The sequence below is a fragment of the Gopherus evgoodei genome, chromosome 2 (genome assembly GCF_007399415.2).
Source record: "Gopherus evgoodei ecotype Sinaloan lineage chromosome 2, rGopEvg1_v1.p, whole genome shotgun sequence".
Lineage (NCBI taxonomy): Eukaryota > Metazoa > Chordata > Testudines > Testudinidae > Gopherus > Gopherus evgoodei.
Window position 1 is genome coordinate 89,178,107 of NC_044323.1, and position 23,926 is coordinate 89,202,032.

Genomic DNA, 23,926 nt, shown 5'->3' on the forward strand with positions numbered 1-23,926 from the left:
TCTGCAGATTATGGCCATTTGGATATTTATTGCCAGGATCACACTATTTGCTGGCTTGTTACAGGGGGAAATGAAGTCAATGTGCACCCAGACAAACTAAAGGAAAAACGCACTAGAATTATGGAAAGCACTAACCTTAAATATATAATTACCATGCCACAAACAAAATTTTGGCCATGTGTGGGAAGAAGAGGTATTCCTTCACATGGATGGGTTTTTAAAACTGTTCTGACTGCCTGATTCTCCAGTCAGCTAAAGGCTATGTGGCATCGCACCCGTTCTTCAACAGTGAGCACCAGCAAGGACCAAATTGATTGAATTGTAAAAATGACCTTCTACAATCATTAAGATGGTAGCTAGTCATTCTTACCACCCCTGAAACTGATCTAACCACACAGGATAAGATTGAATCATCCAAATATGGTAAATGCCTTGTTGTGTCTTCTCTTTAAATATTTATCTGAATAAAAATGTTACGGGGACTTTTATCGAAGTGAAATTCTCCATGAACTGATTTAAAACAATTTTTTTTTAGATAGATAGATAGATATAGGCATTAGATGTCCTCAGATTCTCTTGTTTGTTGGTTTCTGTTTGCTTTTGTCTCTGACTGCAGCTGTCTTTTTAATTTTCCCTTCATCCCCCTCCCCACAGGTGGTATTTTATATTTCTCCAGTAAATAGACTGGTGGGAGCACTGATGACTGTCCTGTCTCTCTTTCCTGGTAAGGAAAAGCAGGTTTCAGCTATTTCTTTCTTGTGTAATTTCTGTTCATAACTGAAATTGACAGTGATATATTTGGGCGGGGGGGACTTATGTGACACAGGGGTTGTGTTGATATGTTGCCAGAGTATAATAGCCGCAGTGAATTCACACACACAGCTGCGTAATATTTTTATGAAGCGCATATGCACACAGCCTGATAACACTTGATATTTATTGAGTGCTCCTTACCTTAGTAATAAGAAACTAAGTCTATTTTATCTCTGCGGGCTGCATATTGGTTCTGTGTTCCTGCCAAATGTTTATTGAACTTTAAATAACGGTTGCCAAAGCAGAATGTCAGTACTGATCCATTTGTGTTGAAGTCATAGGCGCTAGCTCCATGGGTGCTCTGGCCTGGAGCACCCATGGGGAAAAAATGGTGGGTACTGAGCACCCACCAGCAGCCCCCCCACTCACCCAATCAGCCTCTCTCCCTCTTCCCAGCTCCTCCTGCCCACCACAATCAGCTGTTCCACAGCGTGCAGGAGGCGCTGGAGTGGTGGGGGAGGGGATGGAACAAGGCAGAGCAGGGGCGGGAAGAGGCAGGGATGGGGTAGGGCCTGAGGACATTAGAAAGTCAGTGCCTCTGGCAGAGGTGGACTGGATTTTTAAAGTGGCAATGAAAATGCATGACACTTTTGATATACTAAAAAGCATTTCCTACTTTGCCATTATCAAAAATCACTGAAATCTTTGGTGAGATGATATTGTGTATGTGTTTGTCCTCCAGGTATGATTGAACATGGTCTTACTGACAGTTCACAGTACAGACCAAGAAAGAGTGTATCAGAGGATACTGGCCTGCGGGAAGTTACTCCCCCTTTAGATGATTATGTTTCTGTGTCTGCTGCTGACATTTCAAATACAAACTCAGGAATGGGTGAGGAAGGCAGGAAGCTATCAGGAAATCATGTCCAGGAGGCTCGGAAAACAGATGTGCCTTTATTCCATTCTGAAAAGAATTGCAATGGATCACAGTCCTCCAATGGCACTGGACAACATTTGAAACCTCCTTCACGCACTTCTCCAGAGTCTTCTGAAAGCGACTGGGAGACCTTGGATCCTAGTATTTTGGAGGATACTAACTTGAAAGAAGAACAGACTGAAATCCTTTCAAAGGAATGCACAACTTCAGAAAGCCCTCCAATTACTGTGCAACCTCAGGCTAAAACAGGACATGTGGTTCTTGTTCCAGGACTGATATCGGGGTTGGAGGAGGACCAGTATGGCATGCCATTGGCTATTTTTACTAAGGTAAACATTTTGATAATTATACTTAGTAAATATTTACCAACGCTTTCAGGCCTAAGTGTTTTCAAAAGTGATTTCAAAAGCAATTTTAGGTGCCCAACTTAAAGCCTGTTTAAAGTATTGCTCAGTATTCAAGTGTAGACTCTGACAAGAGACTTTATTTTTGTATAATAAAAACCCCACTTTCCTGGATGTATTTTCCACCCCACATGCATAAGCGCTACTTCCCAGGATCTATGACTGTTGAGTTTATTTTTCTAAGTCATGTTGTTAACAGGCAATGACTTGCAGACACTCCTTGATCAACTAGCTGCAGACACTAACAGCTTGCCCTAGATGGGGCCCCCCATGTATTGTTTCTGTTTTGCTTCTGCAGAACTTAGAAATCTTAATTTATTTAGTAACATCTTAATTAATAGAAAGGATTATTGTGTAAGTACAAGTGTTTCTAATGTAATTATAAAATTTGATAAAACAAAGATGTGGGAAGTACTCATTTAGGGTGTGTTACTATGGATCCTGGCCATTTAGGCTTTTCCTATAGTTCTCTTTGCTGTAATATCTAAGCACTTGTTAGACAAATCTGCAAGATAAGGTGCCTAGTGGACATCATGGAGTTTTTCATTCTTTCTATCTTTGGTAAGGAGTCATTACTTGAGGAATTATCTATGTTAAAAAAATTAATAATAATTTCAGTCCATTTGTTTCATGTAGGAGGGTTATGTATTTATTCTGGCTTTAATGTCATCCTCTTATTTGCATTGCAGGATACCCTCTATTGGGGATACCTTGCTTTGCTTGCAGCAATGAGTGACTAATGAGGCAAACATGACTCAGCAAATTAAAAATTAAACACACTTACACCTAGCGTAGATGTTACTTGTACTGCAGTTGGAAATAAGGAAGGCTAAGTTTTTGTCACAGATATTTTTAGTAAAAGTCATGGACAGGTCATGGGAAATAAACGAAAATTCACGGCAGCCCATGACCTGTCCCTGACCTTCACTAAAAATATCCCAGAGAAAAGGGATAGGTGGGTTTAGCACCCACTGCTGTTGGGGCTTGCAGAGTCCCCACCAATGCGGTGCATGGGAGCTCCAAGGTCCCCCTGCTCCTGGGACTGGGCTGCTGCAGGGTCCCCTCACCTAGGAAGCTGGTAACTACAGGGTACCCCTGCCGCTGGCCCTGGCTGCAGCCTCTGGGGAGTCCCCACTGCCAGCTGCTGCTGGGCAGGTGCAGGGGGTCCTACCAGCCATGGCTCGGCAGCTGCGCGGGGTCCTGCCGGCCGTGGTTGGGCAGCACTGGGGGCTGAGCGCTGCAAAGGCAGGGCTGACTGGGAGCTCCAGCCCAGGGCAGAAAATGTCACAGAGGTCAATGGAAGTCACGGATTCTGTGACCTAATCGTAGCCTTAGAAATAAGTTTATAGAGAAAATGTTTGTGTGAGACACACCTCATATTTGTGCTCTTGAACCTTGAAACGAAACAAAACTAACAGCTGGCAGTGCTGAATCACAGCATGGTGACTTGCTGCAGCAAAAGACCCTAAAAGGCTGGTCTCTGGACTCTTGATGGGGTGTCTCATCTTTTACAGAGTGATCAGGCCGCAAAGTTGCATCTGACGAAGTGGGTATTCACCCACGAAAGCTTATCCTTCAATACGTCTGTTAGTCTATAAGCCACAGGACTCTTTGTTGTTTTTTTACAGATCCAGACTAACATGGCTACCCCTCTGAAGCTTACACACAGCTCTTCTTCAGGTCTGGGAAACTTACTTAGAGGGCATGTTTACATTTAAAAGGTTGCATCGGCGCAGCTGCACTGCTGTAGCCCTTTAATGAAGATGCTGTATGCCAACTACAAAGAGTTCTCCCATCAGCGTAGTTAATCCACCTCCCTGAGAGGCAGTAGCTATGTTGATGGGAGAAGCTCCCCTACCGACATAACGCTGTCTGCACTCGGGGTAAGGTCAGTATAACTATGTCACTCGGGAAGGTGGATTTTTCACACCCCTGGTTGATGTAGTTATACCAATGTAAGTCTGTAGTCTAGACCAGACCAGAGTGTCGCAGCTAAATACAAGATGAAACAGATTGTTTAGCATAAGTAGTTAACACATATTTCAAGAGACCTTGAAGAGGCCCATTAATACCCCTCCAGTCATTGGAAGGAAAGGAAGGGAGTGGAGGAAAGCAGATGTGGAGGGATTTGTAGAATCACAGAATATCAGGGTTGGAAGGAACCTCAGGAGGTCATCTAGTCCAACCCCCTGCTCAAAGCAGGACCAATCTCCAACTAAATAATCTCATCCACGGCTTTGTCAAGCCTGACCTTAAAAACCTCTAAGGAATGAGATAATCCTAGATAATCCATTCCAGTGCTTCACCACCCTCCTAGTGAAAAAGTTTTTCCTAATATCCAACCTAAACCTCCCCCACTGCAACTTGAGACCATTACTCCTTGTTCTGTCATCTGGTACCACTGAGAACAGTCTAGATCCATCCTCTTTGGAACCCCCTTTCAGGTAGTTGAAAGCAGCTATCAAATCCCCACTCATTCTTCTCTTCTGCAGACTAAACAATCCCAGTTCCTTCAGCCTCTCCTCATAAGTCATGTGCTCCAGCCCCCTAATAATTTTTGTTGCCATCTGCTAGACTCTTTCAAGTTTTCCCACATCCTTCTTGTAGTATGGAGCCCAAAACTGGACACAGTACTCTAGATGAGGCCTCACCAATGTTGAATAAAGAGGAATGATCACATCCCTCGATCTGCTGGCAGTGCCCCTATTTATACAGTCCAAAATGCCGTTAGCCTTCTTCGCAACAAGAACAAACTGTCGACTCATACCCAGCTTTTCGTCTACTGTAACCCCTCGGTCCTTTTCTGCAGAACTGCTGCCTAGGCATTCGGTCCCTATCTGTAGCAGTGCATGAGATTCTTCCGTCCTAAGTACAGGACTTGTTTTTGTTGAACCTCCATCAGATTTCTTTTGGCCCAATCCTCTAATTTGTCTAGGTCCCTCTGTATTTTATCCCTATCTTCCAACGTATCTACCTCTCCTCCCAGTTTAGTGTAATCTGCAAACTTGCTGGGTGTGCATGCCATCCTCCAGATCATTAGTGAAGATATTGAACAAAACCAGCCCCAGGACCGACCCTTTGAGCGCTCCTCTTGATACCAGCTGCCAACTAGACATGAAGCCATTGATCACTATTATTAGTGGGTTATTAGTGGGTTATAGACTGTTATTATAAGCCATAAATCCAGTGTTTCTATTCAGTCCTTGATTTTTAGTGTCTAGCAAAGTTATGAATTTAAGCACCTAGGCTTGTCTTTTAAAGTGTTGTGCAAGTTACCTTTGAGGATGAAGACTGAGAGGTCAGATACAGAGTGATTGCTTTGTGAAAAGAGTTCACCAGCAGGCGATGTGGTATTTTTGTCTTTAATCATTTTCCTGTGTGAGTTCATTCGAGAGCTTAGTAATTGTCTGGTTTCACCCACATCATTATTGTTGTTGGAGCACTGGAGGAACTACACCACATGTTGTGAAAAGGGGGTGTTGATCATTCTAGCAGTGAAGATATATCTGTAGGTTTTGCATCACTTGTTCAGCAGAGTCTGGTGCTGCTTTGAGTTGGTGTGTCCTGGTCTGTGAGCAGTTTGCTTCTGATGGTCGGAAGAGGGAGAGGTTGGGTGGGGGGGATTGTTTGAGGGCCAGAAGAGTGGGTTCAGGGAAGATTTCTTCCAGCCTGGAGTCCCCATTAAGTATGGGTTGTAGTTGTTTGATATCCTGTATGGATTCCAGTCAGGGGGCGTCAGGTGACAACTAGGGATGTGTGGTCAGAGAGATGGTTTTATTTCTGTATTAAAGCATGTTCTCTCAGGGTATTTGGGTGGCCTGTTCCATGATTCAATCTACTTCTCTGGTGGAATGTCATTGTTCTGTGAAGGTGATTTTGAGTGTGGCTCAAAGACTTTCTCTTCGGAGCATATTCTGTGGTATCTGAGTGCCTGGCTGTAGAGAACAGATTCCTTGGGGTGTGTGCTGAGTGTTTACTGGATCTGTGAAGGGAGATATGGTGATCCATGGGTTTCTTGTATATACTTGTAAGGGTTCCATCGTTGAAGCTGATTGTGGTGTCCAGGAAGTTGATGCTGGTATAAGAGCATTCCAGAGAGAGTTTAATGGACAGGTTTTGATTGTTGACGTTGCGGTAAAAATCTGAGGGAGTTTTCATTGTCCAGAGGATGAAAATATTATTGATTGTATCTCAGGTATATCATTGGTTTATAGACTCATAGACTCTAGGACTGGAAGGGACCTCGAGAGGTCATCTAGTCCAGTCCCCTGCCCTCATGGCAGGACCAAATACTGTCTAGACCATCCCTGATAGACATTTATCTAACCTACTCTTAAATATCTCCAGCGATGGAGATTCCACAACTTCCCTAGGCAATCTATTCCAGTGTTTAACTACCCTGACAGTTAGGAACTTTTTCCTAATGTCCAACCTAAATCTCCCTTGCTGCAGTTTAAGCCCATTGCTTCTTGTTCTATCATTGGAGGCTAAGGTGAACAAGTTTTCTCCCTCCTCCTGATGACACCCTTTTAGATACCTGAAAACTGCTATCATGTCCCCTCTCAGTCTTCTCTTTTCCAAACTAAACAAACCCAATTCCTTCAGCCTTCCTTCATAGGTCATGTTCTCAAGAAGTTTAATCATTCTTGTTGCTCTTCTCTGGACCCTCTCCAATTTCTCCACATCTTTCTTGAAATGCGGTGCCCAGAACTGGACACAATACTCCAGTTGAGGCCTAACCAGCGCAGAGTAAAGCGGAAGAATGACTTCTCGTATCTTGTTTACAACACACCTGTTAATGCATCCCAGAATCATGTTTGCTTTTTTTGCAACAGTATCACACTGTTGACTCATATTAAGCTTGTGGTCCACTATGACCCCTAGATCTCTTTCTGCCATACTCCTTCCTAGACAGTCTCTTCCCATTCTGTATGTGTGAAACTGATTGTTCCTTCCTAAGTGGAGCACTTTGCATTTATCTTTATTGAACTTCATCCTGTTTACCTCAGACCATTTCTCCAATTTGTCCAGATCATTTTGAATTTTGACCCTGTCCTCCAGAGCAGTTGCAATCCCTCCCAGTTTGGTATCGTCCGCAAACTTAATAAGCGTACTTTCTATGCCAACATCTAAATCGTTGATGAAGATATTGAACAGAACCGGTCCCAAAACAGACCCCTGCGGAACCCCACTTGTTATACCTTTCCAGCAGGAATGGGAGCCATTAACAACTACTCTCTGAGTACGGTTATCCAGCCAGTTATGCACCCACCTTATAGTAGCCCCATCTAAATTGTACTTTCCTAGCTTATCTCTAAGAATATCATGCGAGACTGTATCAAATGCCTTACTAAAGTCTAGGTATATCACATCCACCGCTTCTCCCTTATCCACAAGGCTCGTTATCCTATCAAAGAACGCTATCAGATTAGTTTGACACGATTTGTTCTTTACAAATCCATGCTGGCTATTCCCTATCACCTTACCACCTTCCAAGTGTTTGCAGATGATTTCTTTGATTACCTGCTCCATTATCTTCCCTGGCACAGAAGTTAAACTAACTGGTCTGTAGTTTCCTGGGTTGTTTTTATTTCCCTTTTTATAGATGGGCACTATATTTGCCCCCTTCCAGTCTTCTGGAATCTCCCCCGTCTCCCATGATTTCCCAAAGATAATAGCTAGAGGCTCAGATACCTCTTCCATTAACTCCTTGGGTATTCTAGGATGCATTTCATCAGGCCCTGGTGACTTGCAGGCATCTAACTTTTCTAAGTGATTTTTTACTTGCTCTTTCCTTATTTTCTCTTCTAAACCTACCCTCTTCCCATAAGCATTCACTATACTAGACATTCCTTCAGACTTCTCAGTGAAGACCGAAACAAAGAAGTCATTAAGCATCTCTGCCATTTCCAAGTCTCCCGTTACTGTTACCCCCTCCTCATTGAGCAGTGGGCCTACCCTGTCCTTAGTCTTCCTCTTGCTTCTAATGTATTGATAAAAAGTCTTCTTGTTTCCCTTTATTCCCATAGCTAGTTTGAGTTCATTTTGTGCCTTTGCTTTTCTAATCTTGCCTCTGCATTCCTGTGTTATTTGCCTATATTCATCCTTCGTGATCTGACCTAGTTTCCATTTTTTATATGATGCCTTTTTATTTTGTAGGTCACGCAAGATCTCAAGGGTAAGCCAAGGTGGTCTTTTGCCACATTTTCTATCTTTCCTAACCATCGGAATAACTTGCTTTTGGGCCCTTAATAGCGTCCCTTTGAAAAACTGCCAACTTTCCTCAGTTGTTTTTCCCCTCAGTCTTAATTCCCATGGGACCTTGCCTATCAGCTCTCTGAGCTTACCAAAATCCGCCTTCCTGAAATCCATTGTCTCTATTCTGCTGTACTCCCTACCACCTTTCCTTAGAATTGCAAATTCTATGATTTCATGATCACTTTCACCCAAACTTCCTTCTACTTTCAAATTCTCAACAAGTTCTTCCCTATTGGTTAAAATCAAGTCTAGAACAGCTTCCCCCCAGTAGCTTTTTCAACTTTCTGAAATAAAAAGTTGTCTGCAATGCAGTCCAGGAACTTATTAGATAGTCTGTGCCCTGCGGTGTTATTTTCCCAACATATATCTGGATAGTTGAAGTCCCCCATCACCACCAAATCTTGGGCTTTGGATGATTTTGTTAGTTGTTTAATGATAGACAAATGATATACCTGAGATACAATCAATGATATTTTCATCCTCTGGACAGATGACTGCATAAAATGGTAAAAGACAAAAATATCACGTCACCTGTGGGTGAACACTTTTCACAAAGCCATCCCTCTATATCTGAGGCCATGGCTACACTAGAGAGTTGCAGCGCTGGTGAGGGGGTTACAGCGCTGCAACTTAGGATGTGGCCACACTTGCAAAGCACAGCCAGCACTGCAACTCCCTGGTTGCAGCGCTGGCTGTACACCCGGTCGAGCCTCGGGTGTAGCGATTCCAGCGCTGGTGATCCAGCGCTGGTCAGCAAGTGTGGACCCCACCAGCGCTTTTATTGACCTCCGGGGTATAAGGAGGTATCCCAGAATTCCTGTCCACAACAAACCGGAAGAAAGGGAGAGCTCGGAGTTCAGCCAAACTGCTTATTTAAAAAACAAACACAGCTCCTGTTTGCTGAGCGAGCGGAGGCAGACAGGGGAATTACTTTGGAATGTTCACAGCTGTTTGCTTGAAGAGAGAAACAGCACTCTCACACGGCAGAGGGGGAGGGGGAAGTCCATATTGAGCAGTTGCTTATCTGGTCTGACGGGTATTTAGGAGTACATAATTTGCATTTAGTGAATGAGAGAGGAGTGGGGGAAGGGAGTCAGAACTTATAAAATGATTAAAGATAGGCACTGTGTGTCTTCCAGTCCTTAGAACTTGCAAGGCAGGGAGCTAAGAACAGTGTCAACTCCAAAAATCCATTCTGTCTGTCTCCTCCACGCTCCCTGTCACATTCCACCCCACCCCCCTCTTTTGAAAAGCACGTTGCAGCCACTTGAATGCTGGGATAGCTGCCCACAATGCACCACTCCTAACAGCGCTGCGAATGCTGCAAATGTGGCCACACTGCAGCGCTGGTAGCTGTCTGTGTGGCCACACTGCAGCGCTGGCCCTACACAGCTGTACGAACACAGCTGTAACTACCAGCGCTGCAGAACTGTAAGTGTAGCCATGGCCTGATCTATCAGTCCTCATCCTCAAAGGAAACCTATACAAACCTTCAAAAGACACTGGATTTATGGCTTATTACAACAATCTGTAACCCACTCACAACCCCCTGCCAACTGCTTTCCTCCCTTTCCTTTCCTCTCTATGACTGGAGGAGTGTTAACAGGCCACTTCACCTCGAATGGTCCTTTGGCCATGTCTACACTTACAGTTTTGCAGCGCTGGTAGTTACAGCTGTGTTCGTACAGCTGTGTAGGGCCAGCGCTGCAGTGTGGCCACACTGACAGCTACCAGCGCTGCAGTGTGGCCACATTTGCAGCACTTGCAGCGCTGTTGGGAGTGGTGCATTGTGGGCAGCTATCCCACAGAGCACCTCGTCCCATTTTGGCGCTGTGGCTTGTGGGAAGGGGAAGGAAGTGTGCGGGTCTTTCCGCTTCCTGTTCCAACGTCCCGTGGTGCTTTGCTACACATTCCGAGCAGTTTGGCGGCATTGTGAGTCTGCAGCACGATTTCTGTTACAAATGGAACCTGAGCTGCTGAGGACCTTGCTGATGAATGTTGCCAGCACATCACGCATGGCAGTGGAGCTATTCCTTCAGCTGCAAAGTGACAGTGAGGAGTCAGATGATGATATTGAAACGCCTGACGCTCAAGACACTCAATTGCTTGTGGCAGTAACAGACGTGCTTAGCACCGTGGAACGGCGCCTTTGGGCTCGGGAAACCAGCACTCAGTGGTGGGATCACATCGTCCTGCAAGCATGGATGACGAGCAGTGGCTGCAGAACTTTCGGATGAGAAAAGCCACTTTCATGGGACTGTGTGCTGAGCTCGCCCCTACCCTGCGGCGCAGGGACACGAGATTGAGAGCTGCCCTGCCAGTGGAGAAGCGGGTGGCTGTTGCAATCTGGAAGCTGGCAACTCCAGACAGCTACCGATCGGGGGCGAACCAGTTTGGAGTGGGAAAGTCCACCCTTGGAATGGTGCTGATGCAAGTTGGCACAGCCATTAATCGCACCCTGCTAAGAAGAACTGTGACTCTGGGGAACGTGCAGGACATTGTGGATGGCTTTGCACAAATGGGTTTCCCTAACTGTGGAGGGGCAATAGATGGGACGCATATTCCTATTCTGTCCCCACCCCACCTGGCATCAGAGTACGTTAATCGCAAGGGGTATTTCTCCATGGTTCTGCAAGCGCTTGTGAATCACCGTGGGCGTTTCATTGACATTTACTCAGGATGGCCTGGAAAGGTGCATGATGCACGCATCTTTCGGAACAGTGCCCTGTTCAGGAAGCTGAGGGCCGGGACTTTTTTCCCAGACCGCAAGATCACAGTAGGGGACTCGAAATGCCCACTGTGATCCTTGGAGACCCCACTTACCCCTTAATGCTATGGCTCATGAAACCGTATACAGGGAAGCTTGACAGGAGCAAGGACCGGTTCAACTACAGGCTGAGCCGGTGCAGAATGACTGTGGAGTGTGCTTTTGGCCGTTTGAAAGGGCGCTGGAGGTGTCTTTATGGGAAGCTAGATTTGGGGGAAAGCAGCATCTCCGCTATTATATCCGCGTGCTATATCCTCCATAATATTTGTGAAGGGAAGGGTGAAAGATTCAGTGAGGAATGGACCTCCGAGGTTCGACGCCTAGAGGATGAATTTGCACAGCCAGAGAGCAGGGCTACTAGAGAGGCCCAGGAAAGGGCTTCAAGGATTAGGGATGCCTTAAGGGAGCAATTTGATGCTGAGAGCCAACAGTAATGTTTGGTGCCTTTGCTCTGCTCCTTTCACCCTTGGGGTACAATATTTACCACTTCCTGCAATAATAAAACGTATTGTAAAAGCCATAAAATCCTTTATTCAAAGTACAGTACATAAAAGGCCAGGGGGGTTAGGGTGGTGGACTGTACATTCAGAAGTTTGAATATGTCCTGTTTGGATTACTGTTCAATGTCTGCTGCATTTCAGGATTACTATGCTGCAGAGTAATGGGGGTTGAGTGCACAGGGTAAGAATTGTAGTTATCAGGGCTGGTAGGTGATCGTACAGGTGTTGGGGGCAGCTGGGAGTAATAAGAAACTGGCTGCTGGAGAAAGGTGTTTTGTGCAAATACTGGGGAACAAGAAAGAGAGCTTTGAGAGGGGTGTGGGTTACCACGGTACAGATCTGCCTGCATGGCTACGAGAGACTCGAAAGAGTCAGTTTGGCGAGCTAGGAGGCTTATCCAGTGCTTTGATGTTTTTTTGGTAGCCAATTCCTTTCTCCTGCTTTCTGTTTGCCTCCACTCATACATTTTCTCTCTCCATTCCTGCGTCTTCCTACTTTCTCTGTTGTAGTGATTCATAACTGCTTTGATCAATTCTTCTTTTGATTTTCGTGGATTTTTTCTCAAGTTCTGCAAGCGACGTGAGGCCGGTGATCCGGCTGCATTAGCCAAGGTCACTAAAAAAAATATAGATAGAAACATGTAATACACAGAGGCTACATTGTTTATTATCACACAGTGAAGGAGTTTGTAGACTTTTTGTAGCATCATTCCCACATACCTAACATGACACAGAGAGGCCAGGGAAGCAAAGGCATGGCGAGCAATGGGGTGAGTGTTTCTGCCCCAACTTCACCTGGGAGGGGAAACTGACCGATGGGTCACTGGGGTTTATCTGCACTGGGTACAGGAGGTAGCTGGTGGCTTACACAGGGGACAGTAGGGAACATGAAGGTGGCGAGGGACAGTAGGGAACATGAAGGTGGCGAGCTGCTGGCCGGGGGGGGCGGTCCGCGGAACTGCCGGCCTGCTGGTGTGTGTGTGGGGGGGGAACGCACAGCTGGGCTGGCTGCTTGCTGGAAAGGGGAGGGGGGAGACCGGAGCACACCGCGGGGCTGGCTGCCTGCTGGAAAGGAGGGGTGGGAGACTGGAGCGCACTGCGGGGCTGTCTGCCTGCTGGAAAGAGGACGGTGGGAGACCGGAGCGCACCGCAGGGCTGGCTGCCTGCTGGAAAGGGGAGGGGGGGGAGACCGGAGCGCACCGCGGGGCTGGCTACATGCTGGAAGGGGGTGGGGAGACCGGAACGCACTGCGGGGCTGGGGGGGGGACTGCGAACCTGATGCCCTGCACTCAAGTATCCCTAAATTCTCAACAGGGTTTCCTACTGCCAGATATATCACTGCTGCATGTTACCTGGGAAGAAAGGGAGGGTCTTCTACAGCAATGCAGCTTGCTTTGGCCCCTATGCAGCTTGCCTGTGTGCAGCCATGGTCCCCCCACCCCTCGCTGCACAGTGGATCGGACGAGTTAGCCTGACCGGGACAAGGACCACGGTGGCTCTCCCTATAAACTTGCGAAAGCACATTGCCCACGCTCTGGCTGCAACTTTTCAAGAGATTACCGAGGCAGATTACAGAGACGTGATAGAGCAAATCAATGGGCTATTCCACGTTTAGGCATGCATGCAGGCAGCCATAACCCCAACCGTCCTCTCCCAAAACATAAAAATCTGCTTACCCCGAGCACGCTCCTCAGCTTCTTCCTCACCAGCAACTTCCAGCTGCTGCGACTGGCTAGCCTCCTCCTGGCTTGAGAAGAGCTCCTGGCTGCATGCCTCCTGGGACTCTGGGATGTCTCCCTCCACCCCAGTAGCCTCACTCTCGGCTTCCTCTACACCCTCCCCCACTTCTCCCTGCTCCGAACTCTCCATCGTGCTCCTAGGATTGGCAGTGGGGTCACACCCAAGTATGGCATCCAGCTCCTTGTAAAAACGGCAGGTTGTGGGGGCAGCTCCTGAGTGGCGATTTCCCTCACGGGCTTTGCAGTAAGCACTCCTCAGCTCTTTTATTTTGACCCTGCACTGCAACGCGTCCCGTTCATGGCCCCTTCTCAGCAAGGACTGTGATATCTGCCCATAGGTATCATAATTTCTCCGGCTGGAGCGCAGCTGTGCTTGCACAGCTTCCTCACCCCAAACACTGATGAGGTCCTGCAGCTCGGAACTGTTCCATGCTGGGGCTCATCTGGGGCGTGGAGGCATGGTCACTGATTGATTGAATGATTGATTGCACTCCACACCTGGTTGAGCAAACAGGAAGGGGATTTTTAAAATTCCCGGGGCATTTAAAGGTGGGGTCAGCTGAGCCCAGGTCAGTGGAGTGTGCATGATTACCAGAGAGGCTTCTAAGGTATGCTGGGATACCTCCTTATACCCCAGAGGTCAATAAAAGCGCTGGTGGGCGTCCACACTTGCTGACCAGCGCTGGATCACCAGCGCTGGAATCCCTACACCCGAGGCTCGACCGAGTGTACAGCCAGCGCTGCAACCAGGGAGTTGCAACGCTGGCCGTGCTTTGCAAGTGTGGCCACATCCTAAATTGCAGCGCTGCAACCCCCTCACCAGCGCTGCAACTCTCTAGTGTAGCCATGGCCTTTGAAATGTATGTTAACTATTTATGCTAGACAATCTGTTCTGCCTTGTTTTTAGCTGTGACACTCTGAGTAAATTTCCCAGACCTGAAGAAAAGTTCTGTGTGAGCTCAAAAGCCTCTCACTCTCACCAACAGAAGTTGGACCAATGAAAGATATTACCGCATCCACTTTCTGTCACTAATATCCTGGGGCTGACACGGTTACAACAACACTGCATACAAGCAAATGCAAAGTCATATTAACTTCAGCTCAATTAGAAATATCAGTTTAAAGGGGGAAAGCAGTGCTTTTTTCATTTGTTAAAAGGACAAAATCATTAGTGGGTGAGTGGGGAGAATCTTGAAGATTTTAAGAGGGGTTTTAAAATGGAGAACTAAACAGTTTAAATTTAGCTGACAATATGTTTTTTAATGTTTACCTTCCACCCTACAAAGGCACTCTCTCATTCAAGTTTAGCTAATGAAATCAAAGCAGAGAACTGGAAATTACAGATATACCAATTTCTAGTGATGAGCATCCTTCAATAACTTCTAGATTGTCTACTCTCAGGAAACAATTTAATTCAACATGAAACTGAACTTCATTTTAGATCTGGCAATTTTTAAATCAAGAATGGATTTTTTTTTTTTAAAGATATATACTCTAATTCAAGGAAATGTTATGACCAGTGTTATACAGGAAGTCAGACTAGGTTGATCACAGTGGTCCCTTCTGGTCTTATAATCAGCGAAGCTATTTAGACAGGATTATTTACAAGTTTGTTTTCTTGTTTTTGTTTGTTTGTTCCATACTATGGAAAGAAAGTTTAGTCCACCAGACCAAATTTGGATGAATGAGATTGTGCCAAAAGGTCATGAACTGGCTTTATTGACCATGTGGTAACGTATTTCCTAGTATAAAAGAGCACAAACTACAAAGAAAAAACAGGTTATGGATTTTTGTTACTAATTTTAGTGCCAGCTATATAAGGTCAGATGCTCATCTCATTTACACCAGTGTAAATCAGAAGCCATCATAGTTGCATGGTGAGTTTGGAATCAGGCCCTCTTTCTTTTAAATGGCAAAGCATTTCTAAAATGGTACAGCTTGTCTGATTGTTAAAATTACACGACAATTAAATATTGCATTGTCAACTTCCTTAATATTATTTTTCCAGAAACCTAATACTCCAGGTTGGTGACTCTCTAACATAGAACTCTTATTCTTTGACAAAGGCAGTTCTGTTTTAGTTGTTGGTATTTTTCATCTGGATAGTGATCCTTCTGTTTAATCTAGAAAAAAAGTAGTAGTTTTATTCCTTTCTTCCATATTGCAATGGAATTAAATATTTCAAATTGCCATGTACTGCATGCTGATGTACATTCACTCTTGTTGTTTTGTCCAATATGCCTGTAGTCCTTCTGTTAGTGTTAGTGAATGAACTGCACAATGCTTTATGTAACTGAACAGTTGGAATTGAGTTAGAGTTTCAAGGGGTACATTAATTCTATCTTAAAATGAAAACTATAATGCTCAGCTGTATCACTGAAACGTGGGTATAACCTACATCAAAGACTTAGACTTTTTTTTAAATAGCCAATTTTCCTGGAAAGCACTGGTATAATTAGTATCATAAGGACACAGTGGTTAAAAAGCACAGAGCATAGTCTTTTTCTCCTACTGCTTTTTTTTTAAAGCAGGCATGCACATGCTCACAAAAAGTTATCCCTGGAGCCTGAAAGTCTGTCCCTGAAAAACATGGATAGCAACAGTGCACGAGTGTCTAACTGTCCTGGCAGTGTACCTGAGTCCTGCCAGAAGAGACTGTACTGTGGAAGAGAGGATAGTCTGCCTGTCCATTCAGCTCTTGTCCTCTTAGCTGTGCATGCCAAGGACATGAGAACTGGATTGAGACTACCAAACACGTTTCACATTCGTCAGCTCTGTTACCATCTGAAGCTCTGGGCTGGATTTCAACCAGTCAACTAAGGCCTTGGCTACACTTGCGAGTTACAGCACAATAAAGCCTCCCAGAGCGCTGTACCTCGCTCCCCGTTCACACTGGCAAGGCACGTACAGTGCTGTGTCTCCGCAGCTACAGCACTGCCGGTATTCCACCTCCCCAAGAGGAATAACAGCTGTTGCATATTGGCTGAGACGCTGCTGCTCCAGTGTAAACGGGGAATAACATTATTACACACTGACTGACCTCCGGAAACTCCCCATAATCCTTTTAACTGAAGCATCCTCTCTTGTTTTGTTGTGAACTCTGGAGGAGGAAGTGCCCTTTCAAAGCTCTGTTTCCAGGGGCTGCTTATCAAAAAAACAAACACAGCTACTATTTGCTTTGAATGAGTGAGAGGCGGGGGGGGGAGGGGGCTCCGTTTGGAGTGCCGACAGCTAATGTTTGCTTGAAGAGGGGGGAGGGGGAAGTGTTTGGGGTCCATTTTGGCAAGTGGCTGCTTATCTGGTCTATGAGAAAAAAAGAAACAGCTGCTGTCTGCTTTCAGTGAGTGAAAGAGGCAGAGAAGGGAGGAGGGTCTGAACTTACAAGACAGCATGCTGACACACTCTCAGCACTCCAAAGACCCACTCTCTGTCCCCCCACACTCCCTGTCACATTCCGCCTCAGCCCCCATTTGAAAAGCACATTGCAGCCACTTGAATGCTGGGATAGCTGCTCCCAATGCCGCTGCAAATGTGGCGACGACAGTGCGCTGGGAGCTGGCATTGTGGACAGATTGCAGTGCTTTCCCTACTCAGCTGTACGAAGGTGGGTTTAACTCACAGCGCTGTACATCTGCAAGTGTAGCCATACCCTAAGAGTGAAAACCGCCATAAGCCATTACCAAGTATACTCCATTTCTGTGAAACCTGGTTTCTTATGTTTGCTTAATATAGCAAAGCAACATCAGACTCCAGTGGCAGTGTGGCTAGGAACATGGTGCAGAGCAATAATCAGGCTTGTTCTCTCTGTGTGGTGGTGTTCTTGCTTTTGTTTAGCTCTAGGAAGGACTGTGGAGATGGGTAAGTACAGTCAGATGAGTTTTGGGGTGTTTTTCCCTTCCCCTTATCTTACTAATCATTTAACATTTCCGTTATCTTAGGGTTACCTTTGCTTGCCATACATGGCACTGCAACAGCATCACCTCCTCTCTGATGTAACAGTCCGTGGCTTTGTTGCGGGAGCCACCAACATCCTGTTCCGGCAGCAGAAGCATCTAAGTGATGCAATTGTAGAAGTATGAATTCTCTTCTTAAAAACTTTTTAAACTTAAAAAAAAGAGGGGTTGCATTATGAATGTGTTTAAGTCAAAATAAGAGCCTTTGTTTACTAATGAAGTTGTTAAATACATTTATTATTTTTTGTATCGGTACCTAGGAGTTCCAGTCATGGACCAAAACTCCGCTGTCCTAGGTTCTGTACAAATACATAACAGAAAGATAGTTCCTGCTCCAAACAACTTACCTGTACACTTTCTATTAAAAGAGCTTTTGTTAAAAGACAACGCATACAAAAATATTCCTAAGCTTCCAGTTAGGTTCACTGAAAAATTTTGTACTTTTGTTTAAAGTGGACAACCGAACAAGTTTTCATGATGTGTGTTCAGTTAACTATCTATGTCCTATGCTATGGGCTTGTCTATCAAAGGAAATTGACTGAATCAAATGTGCGTCCACACACGGAGCTATTCTGGAATAGCTTAGTGCTGTAAATTCACATCCTATCTTATTCCAGAACAACTTCACTGTGGAGACAAGCCCTTAAATACAATAGAAATGGAAAAGTCTCACACTTATAGTGCTAGAATTCCGTATATATGCATTTATATAAGTTATTAAGCAGGAAAACCTTAACTTTTGTTCATATTCAAAAATATTAATAAGTTTCTGGTGTAATACGTTATATCCAGTGTTTACACTTCACAGAATATTATTTAAAGCTCTATATGACTCCTTGGTAGTCATGGTTTATTTTTCTCTTAGTGAACTTTCATGGCTGCCTAATAATATCTTAAAAATAAATGTTTATAACTGAGAAACAGACACAGTTATGGTAACACTAATATGCTCTTCCTCATGTTTATTTACTTTATATTTAAGCGTCAATAAAAAAAATGCCCAAACAGAAAGCTGTAGATGCCCTAAGAATTAAGTTTAGAATTGCATAATGATGACCACCCAACAACATTAAATAGTTACACCTCTACCCCGATATAACGCTGTCCTCAAGAGCCAAAAAATCTTATTGCGTTATAGGTGAAATTGCGTTATATCGAACTTGCTTTGATCTGCTGGAGTGCGCGGCAATGCCCCCCCCCAACCCTCCCGAGCGCTGCTTTACTGCGTTATATCGGAATTCATGCTATATCGGGCCGTGTTATATCTGGGTAGAGGTGTATATGCAGGTAGCAAATTAACTCAGCCAGCCAATAAATCAAAGTCTTAGGAAAGAATCTCTAGGAACATACCCTATAGGAACATACCCAAAATCCTGACAAAGCTTCTGCAGCCTTTGTCAGGAAATTCATCAAGCTCAGGCTACTTCAGACCATCATCTCATTCTGAGATCAGTTGAAGCATAATTTGGTCATCAGTTTCTCCTTAACTTTGGTTGTGGTTGTAGGTGGGGATGAATTATTCATTTGACAAAAAATACTACAGATTTTGTATGCTGAAGGTTTTTTTAATTAGACTGTTTTTTCCCCTTGGGATTATTTCAATCAGATAGAGGAAGCCCTTGTCCAAATCCATGATCCAGAACTCAGGAAGATCCTGAACCTCACAACTGCTGACCTGAGATTTGCAGACTACTTGGTGAAGCATGTAACTGAGAACAGGGATGATGTTTTCCTCGATGGCACTGGCTGGGAGGGAGGAGACGAGTGGATCAGGGCTCAGTTTGGTGCCTATCTTCATGCATTGTTTGCTGCTGTGCTGCAGCCAGGTAAATTCTGGTAACCTCTTTTGGGGCTGAGGTGTGAGGATGGGCAGGGGAGGCTGAATGCATAGTAAACAATTGCCCCATTGCATTTTCAGCTTGGTTCATGCTCATCCTTTATCTCAGTTGAAAAAAAATTTTTTTTTAAGGCCTTGACCATCTTCATTAATTTCTTGCTTTATTCTACGTTGTTAACTCTAAATGATTTAGAGATTATTATATTCCCCCTTTGTTATTTTCTCTTGGGTATTTGTGTTAATTTCCATTAACCCTCTCCTCATAAATAGAAATTTATACATGCAGACATCCTGCTAATTTAGAACTTTAGCTATTCCCAATTGTTTATGCAGAATTTAAATAGCTAACTCTAAATTTTTTAGGAAAAGTTCTGTTTGCCCAATATTGACCCTTTTTAATTGCCCTCCCCTTCATAATTATTCTCAGTTGACTGCCTGTCAACCAATTCTGTGTCCACCCTATGATATTCCTGAGCAAATACTGTATCAAGCTTCACTTCAAACATAGATATATCTAAGTCCTCTGTGTTCTCTGTATCTGCCAGCTTTGTACTTTTATTTAAGATGACTAACTGTTTGTGGCATAACATGCTTTTCATGATCCCCATAATAGATTTTACTTTTCCCTTCTGAATATTCTAGATAGATTTTCTGTATTTGTAAATATATTGTTAAAGGTACATTAATGTAACACACCTGAAATGTGTGATGGTTGTTCATTAATTCACACTTTAGTAACTCTTGGCTTCCCCCTCAAATTGAATTTAAAGTTTAATGTAGTACAGTAAAGCAGGGTTCTGCTGTTAGGGCAAGATCAGTGCAGGTAATGTTATGTTCTTTGACTTGTTCCCTGCTGTTGGATAATGCCTTGCTACAGAGCTAGGCCACTTACCTTCACTTTCAGATTCTCATATGGTGGCACAGTGCAGTTTGCGTTCATTATATGGGGATGTTTAACAGCTTGATACCAAAAAAGCAAAATACAGTTTTATTCATATTAGTGATATTTAAAAAAAAATTGTATCTAAACTAAGTTGTCAGTGTTCTTTTAAATGAATTTCTTGGTTGTCTGAACTCCATTTTCCTTTCCTTAACTCTTTTTGTGTTGGATAGTGGCATTTTTTAAACCCCAAATAATAGCTTGTTGCTTTGCTAATGTTTATGGAACTGGAACCCCATGTTCTCTGATTGACAAGAATCGAGGACATTTCTGTTTTCTTTCAAAACCTCTCTTTCATTTCTTCTTGTACATCCTCAGTGCATTGCCACGGGTCCACTCACCTTCTATTTTTTATTCATCAGACAATGAAAAGATATTGTCAGACTTCGGAACAGCCTTTGTAGCAACTTGGAAAAATACACACAACTACAGAGTGTGGAACAGCAACAAGCATCCTGCTCTTGCAGAGGTAAATTCTAGGTAAGAAACCAAGTTCAGAAATAAGGGGGGGGAAATAAAGGTTTTATTGTGCTCTTCTTATATGGAATCAGAGAGCTTTTGTATGGGATGTTACAAGGTTCTCTTTCATTGCTCCTCCCTACAGCATATATGAGGCAATTCTGGAAAACTTTGAGATATTCAGGACTGAACTGCTGTAAAGGTTTTGGAAGTACCTCCTTTTCTTCAGACCAGGGTGGTGCAGTCTCTTTCATTACTAGTACCTGACTGATATTGCGGGGCATAGATGAGAAGAAGCTTGCTAAAGCTCTGCCTAAAGGCAGAAGGGAAGCTGGTAGGAAGTCTCTGAATAACTTTGTGAGAGTTGGCTGTCCTCCTTAGTGGGGAGGGTAAATATGTGGAAGATTCATCCACCTTTCCTTAGAGGTTTACAGTCTGCTAGTTCCTGTGGATTTTTGATTGCATCTATATTTCCAGGGAGCAGTAGTGGTCAGGATCATAATTTGACAGCAGTGTTCTTGGTTCAGAGGTTGCATTCTTTCCTTTTTAAATGTAGACTTTGCCATAGTTTTTATGCCTTTGAGTTCAGTTTATGGCTTTTTTTTAAATCTATGAAGCCTTACATGGCTACTTGAGACATCACTTCTCTCATTATGCCTCATAGGAGTGTCTCAGCTGTCATTTTTTATGAAGTTTGAAAAGAAGATGAAACATGTCTAGTTTGTAAATGGATGGCAGATTACAGGTGATTCATCAAAATCCTGCAACTGAACCACAACTGGGACATGTATAACTAGATATTTTCTTTGTTGCAGTGGAGGACAACCAGCAAATGAAACCATGCTGATTTTTTTCATTATGGAAAAAATGACAAAATTAAAACGCTATATTTTTTCCCCTTCCAGCCACCCATTCCAAGGCCAATATTCTGTTTCAGATGTAAAGTTAAGATTGTCACAGTAAGTATATAATACTTTGATATCTTATTGACTATTGCTAAACTGAGAATATGTAGATAAATCAAGGTTCTTCTAAAGATATGGAAATTGACACTCTTCATGAAATCAGATGCTGCACTCTTTCTAAACTAGCAACATCTAAGGATGTGCCTGAGATAGTGAAAAACATTGCCAGTGCATGACTGTCTTTTCATATGTGTGTTCAGTGCGTAGCACAGTAGGTCCTTGATCCTTGTATTGGGGCAACACAAATAATAATAAATTGATGAATATAAATATTGTTAGAGCTACATTTTCCATAGTGCGATATATCCTCTTGCTAACCCACTTATTAATGTTCACTTGCGAATATTTTAATTTAAAACTTTTAAAACATTTCAAGTACAATGATTTTTTTTTCTGGTATATTTTTTTCTTTTTTTAAACTCTGGGCCAGATCCTCTGCATAGTTCCACTGATTTTTCAGTCAGCAGAGGATCTGGCCCTTTTAATTCCAATTTGATGCTACTGAAAATAATGATAAAATTGATGCTTTGGGGTTCAATATTTGTGTCCCTGATTCAACTTTTTCAATTTAATAATAGAAATATTTTTCCATAACCGTCAGCTTTGAAAACTCAGCCTAGATTCTAGAATTAAGCTGGGTTCATTCCTGTCCTTACATCCATCAACAGTAAAGATTCTTCAAGCCTAATTCTGCCCTCATTTACACCTGTGCAACCCTATTATCTTCAGTGGAGTTTTATAGGTATAAATTCAATCTTGCAGTTGCAAGTTAACTATAAATTTTGATGCATGAGCGTCAATAGATAAAGCTCTTAGCTCTGTTGGTCCTTGAGTGCTTATACAGTAGAATCTCAGAATTACAAACACCAGAGTTACAAACTGACCAATCAATCACACACCTCATTTGGAACCAGAAATATGCAATTAGGCAGCAGCAGAGACCAAAAAAAAAAAAAAAGGCAAATACAGTGCAGTACTGTATTAAATGTAAACTATTAAAAAAAATAAAATAAAGGGAGTGTTATGAACAACTTCCATTCCCAAAGTATTCATAATTCTGAGGTTCTACTGTATGTGTATAAAGTAATAAAACTTACCTTTAAACATAAGAATGGCTATACTGCGTCAGACTGATGGTCCATCTAGCCCAGTATCCTGTCTCTGACAGTGGCCAGTGCTAGATGCTTCAGAGGGAATGGACAGAACAGGGCAATTTTGAGTGATCCATCCTCTGTTGTCCAGTTCCAACTTCCACCACTTGGACCCAGCCTTCACAACATCTCATGGCAACAATTCCACAGGTTGACCGTGATTTGTCTGAAGAAGTACCGTATATACTCGTTCATTAGCCTGTTCATTTATAAGCCGACCCCCCCAAGATGGTTAGGTAAAAATAGCAAAAACTGTATGACCCTTTCATAAGCCGACCCTATATTTCAGAGGTTGGCAAACTTTGGCTTCTGGCCCATTAGGGTAAGCCTCTAGAGGGCCTGGACGTTTTGTTTACCTGGAGCGTTCACAGGCATGGAGCCCCTCAGCTCCAAATGGCACACCACTTCCCGCAGCTCCCATTGGCTAGGAACGGCAAAGTGTGGGCACTGGGAGCTGAGGGATTTCGTGCCTGCAGACTCTCCAAGAGGTCCATTGGTAGAAATGCATGAAGAGATCAAATTACACAGTAGCAGACTAACACTAGTGCTATAGTACTATCATGCATTGTATTTTTCTGATTGGCTTGTAAGGCATAGCATTTTGTGAAATACATGGGTCAAATATCATGCAGTTCTGCAACACTGCTCTTTCAGTGTTCCTTTCAAGCCAATCTAGTCCACTAAACAAAGCCTTTGCAACTTTAAAAGGCTGCAGTATTGACATCGATAAATGGGTCAGCAAACTTTGGCTCCCGGTCTGTCAGGGTAAGCTGCTGGTGAGACGTTCTGTTTACTTGGAGCATCTGCAGGCATGGAGCCCCTTGGCTCCCTGTGGCCGCGGTTCGCCGTTCCCAGCCAAGCCACTTCCCGCAGCTCCCATTGGCTGGGAACGGTGAACCGCGGCCACAAAGAGCCAAAGGACTCCATGCCTGCAGATGCTCCAGGTAAACAAAACGACAATGTATTAAATATTCAATTCAGTAATTCCATAGAGTTTTAAAATCATCATCAAATTTTGGTGTAGACCCATTTGTAAGCTGACCCCCGCTCTTTGATGTGTCACTCCTTTTTTACCAAAAATATTCGGCTTATGAACGAGTATATACAAGTACTTCACTTTGTTTGTTTAAACATTTAGCCCATTAATTTCATCATGTGACCTCTAATTCCTGAGTTATGTAAAGGAATAAATAAAACTTCCCTATTCACTTTCTCCATAGCATTCATGATTTTGTAGACTTCCCTAGAGTGACCAGATATCCCG

At 43.7% G+C, this 23,926-nt stretch overlaps 1 protein-coding gene and 1 long non-coding RNA gene across 2 annotated transcripts in view; one reads left to right on the forward strand and one right to left on the reverse strand.

Annotated features, from left to right (window-relative positions):
- Positions 1–23,926, forward strand: part of AVL9 (AVL9 cell migration associated) — an 87,284-nt gene that overhangs the window by 49,489 nt on the left and 13,869 nt on the right. The window contains exons 9-14 of the mRNA XM_030551325.1: positions 655–724; positions 1,496–2,019; positions 17,296–17,430; positions 18,917–19,136; positions 20,450–20,567; positions 21,452–21,505. Coding sequence (XP_030407185.1) covers positions 655–724; positions 1,496–2,019; positions 17,296–17,430; positions 18,917–19,136; positions 20,450–20,567; positions 21,452–21,505 — 1,121 coding nt within the window. The remainder of the gene's footprint in view (positions 1–654; positions 725–1,495; positions 2,020–17,295; positions 17,431–18,916; positions 19,137–20,449; positions 20,568–21,451; positions 21,506–23,926) is intronic.
- Positions 14,373–23,926, reverse strand: part of LOC115645963 — a 44,023-nt gene continuing 34,469 nt past the window's right edge. The window contains exons 3-4 of the long non-coding RNA XR_003998881.1: positions 17,302–17,409; positions 14,373–15,480 (exon numbers count right to left, since the gene is read on the reverse strand). This is a non-coding gene — a long non-coding RNA (uncharacterized LOC115645963). The remainder of the gene's footprint in view (positions 15,481–17,301; positions 17,410–23,926) is intronic.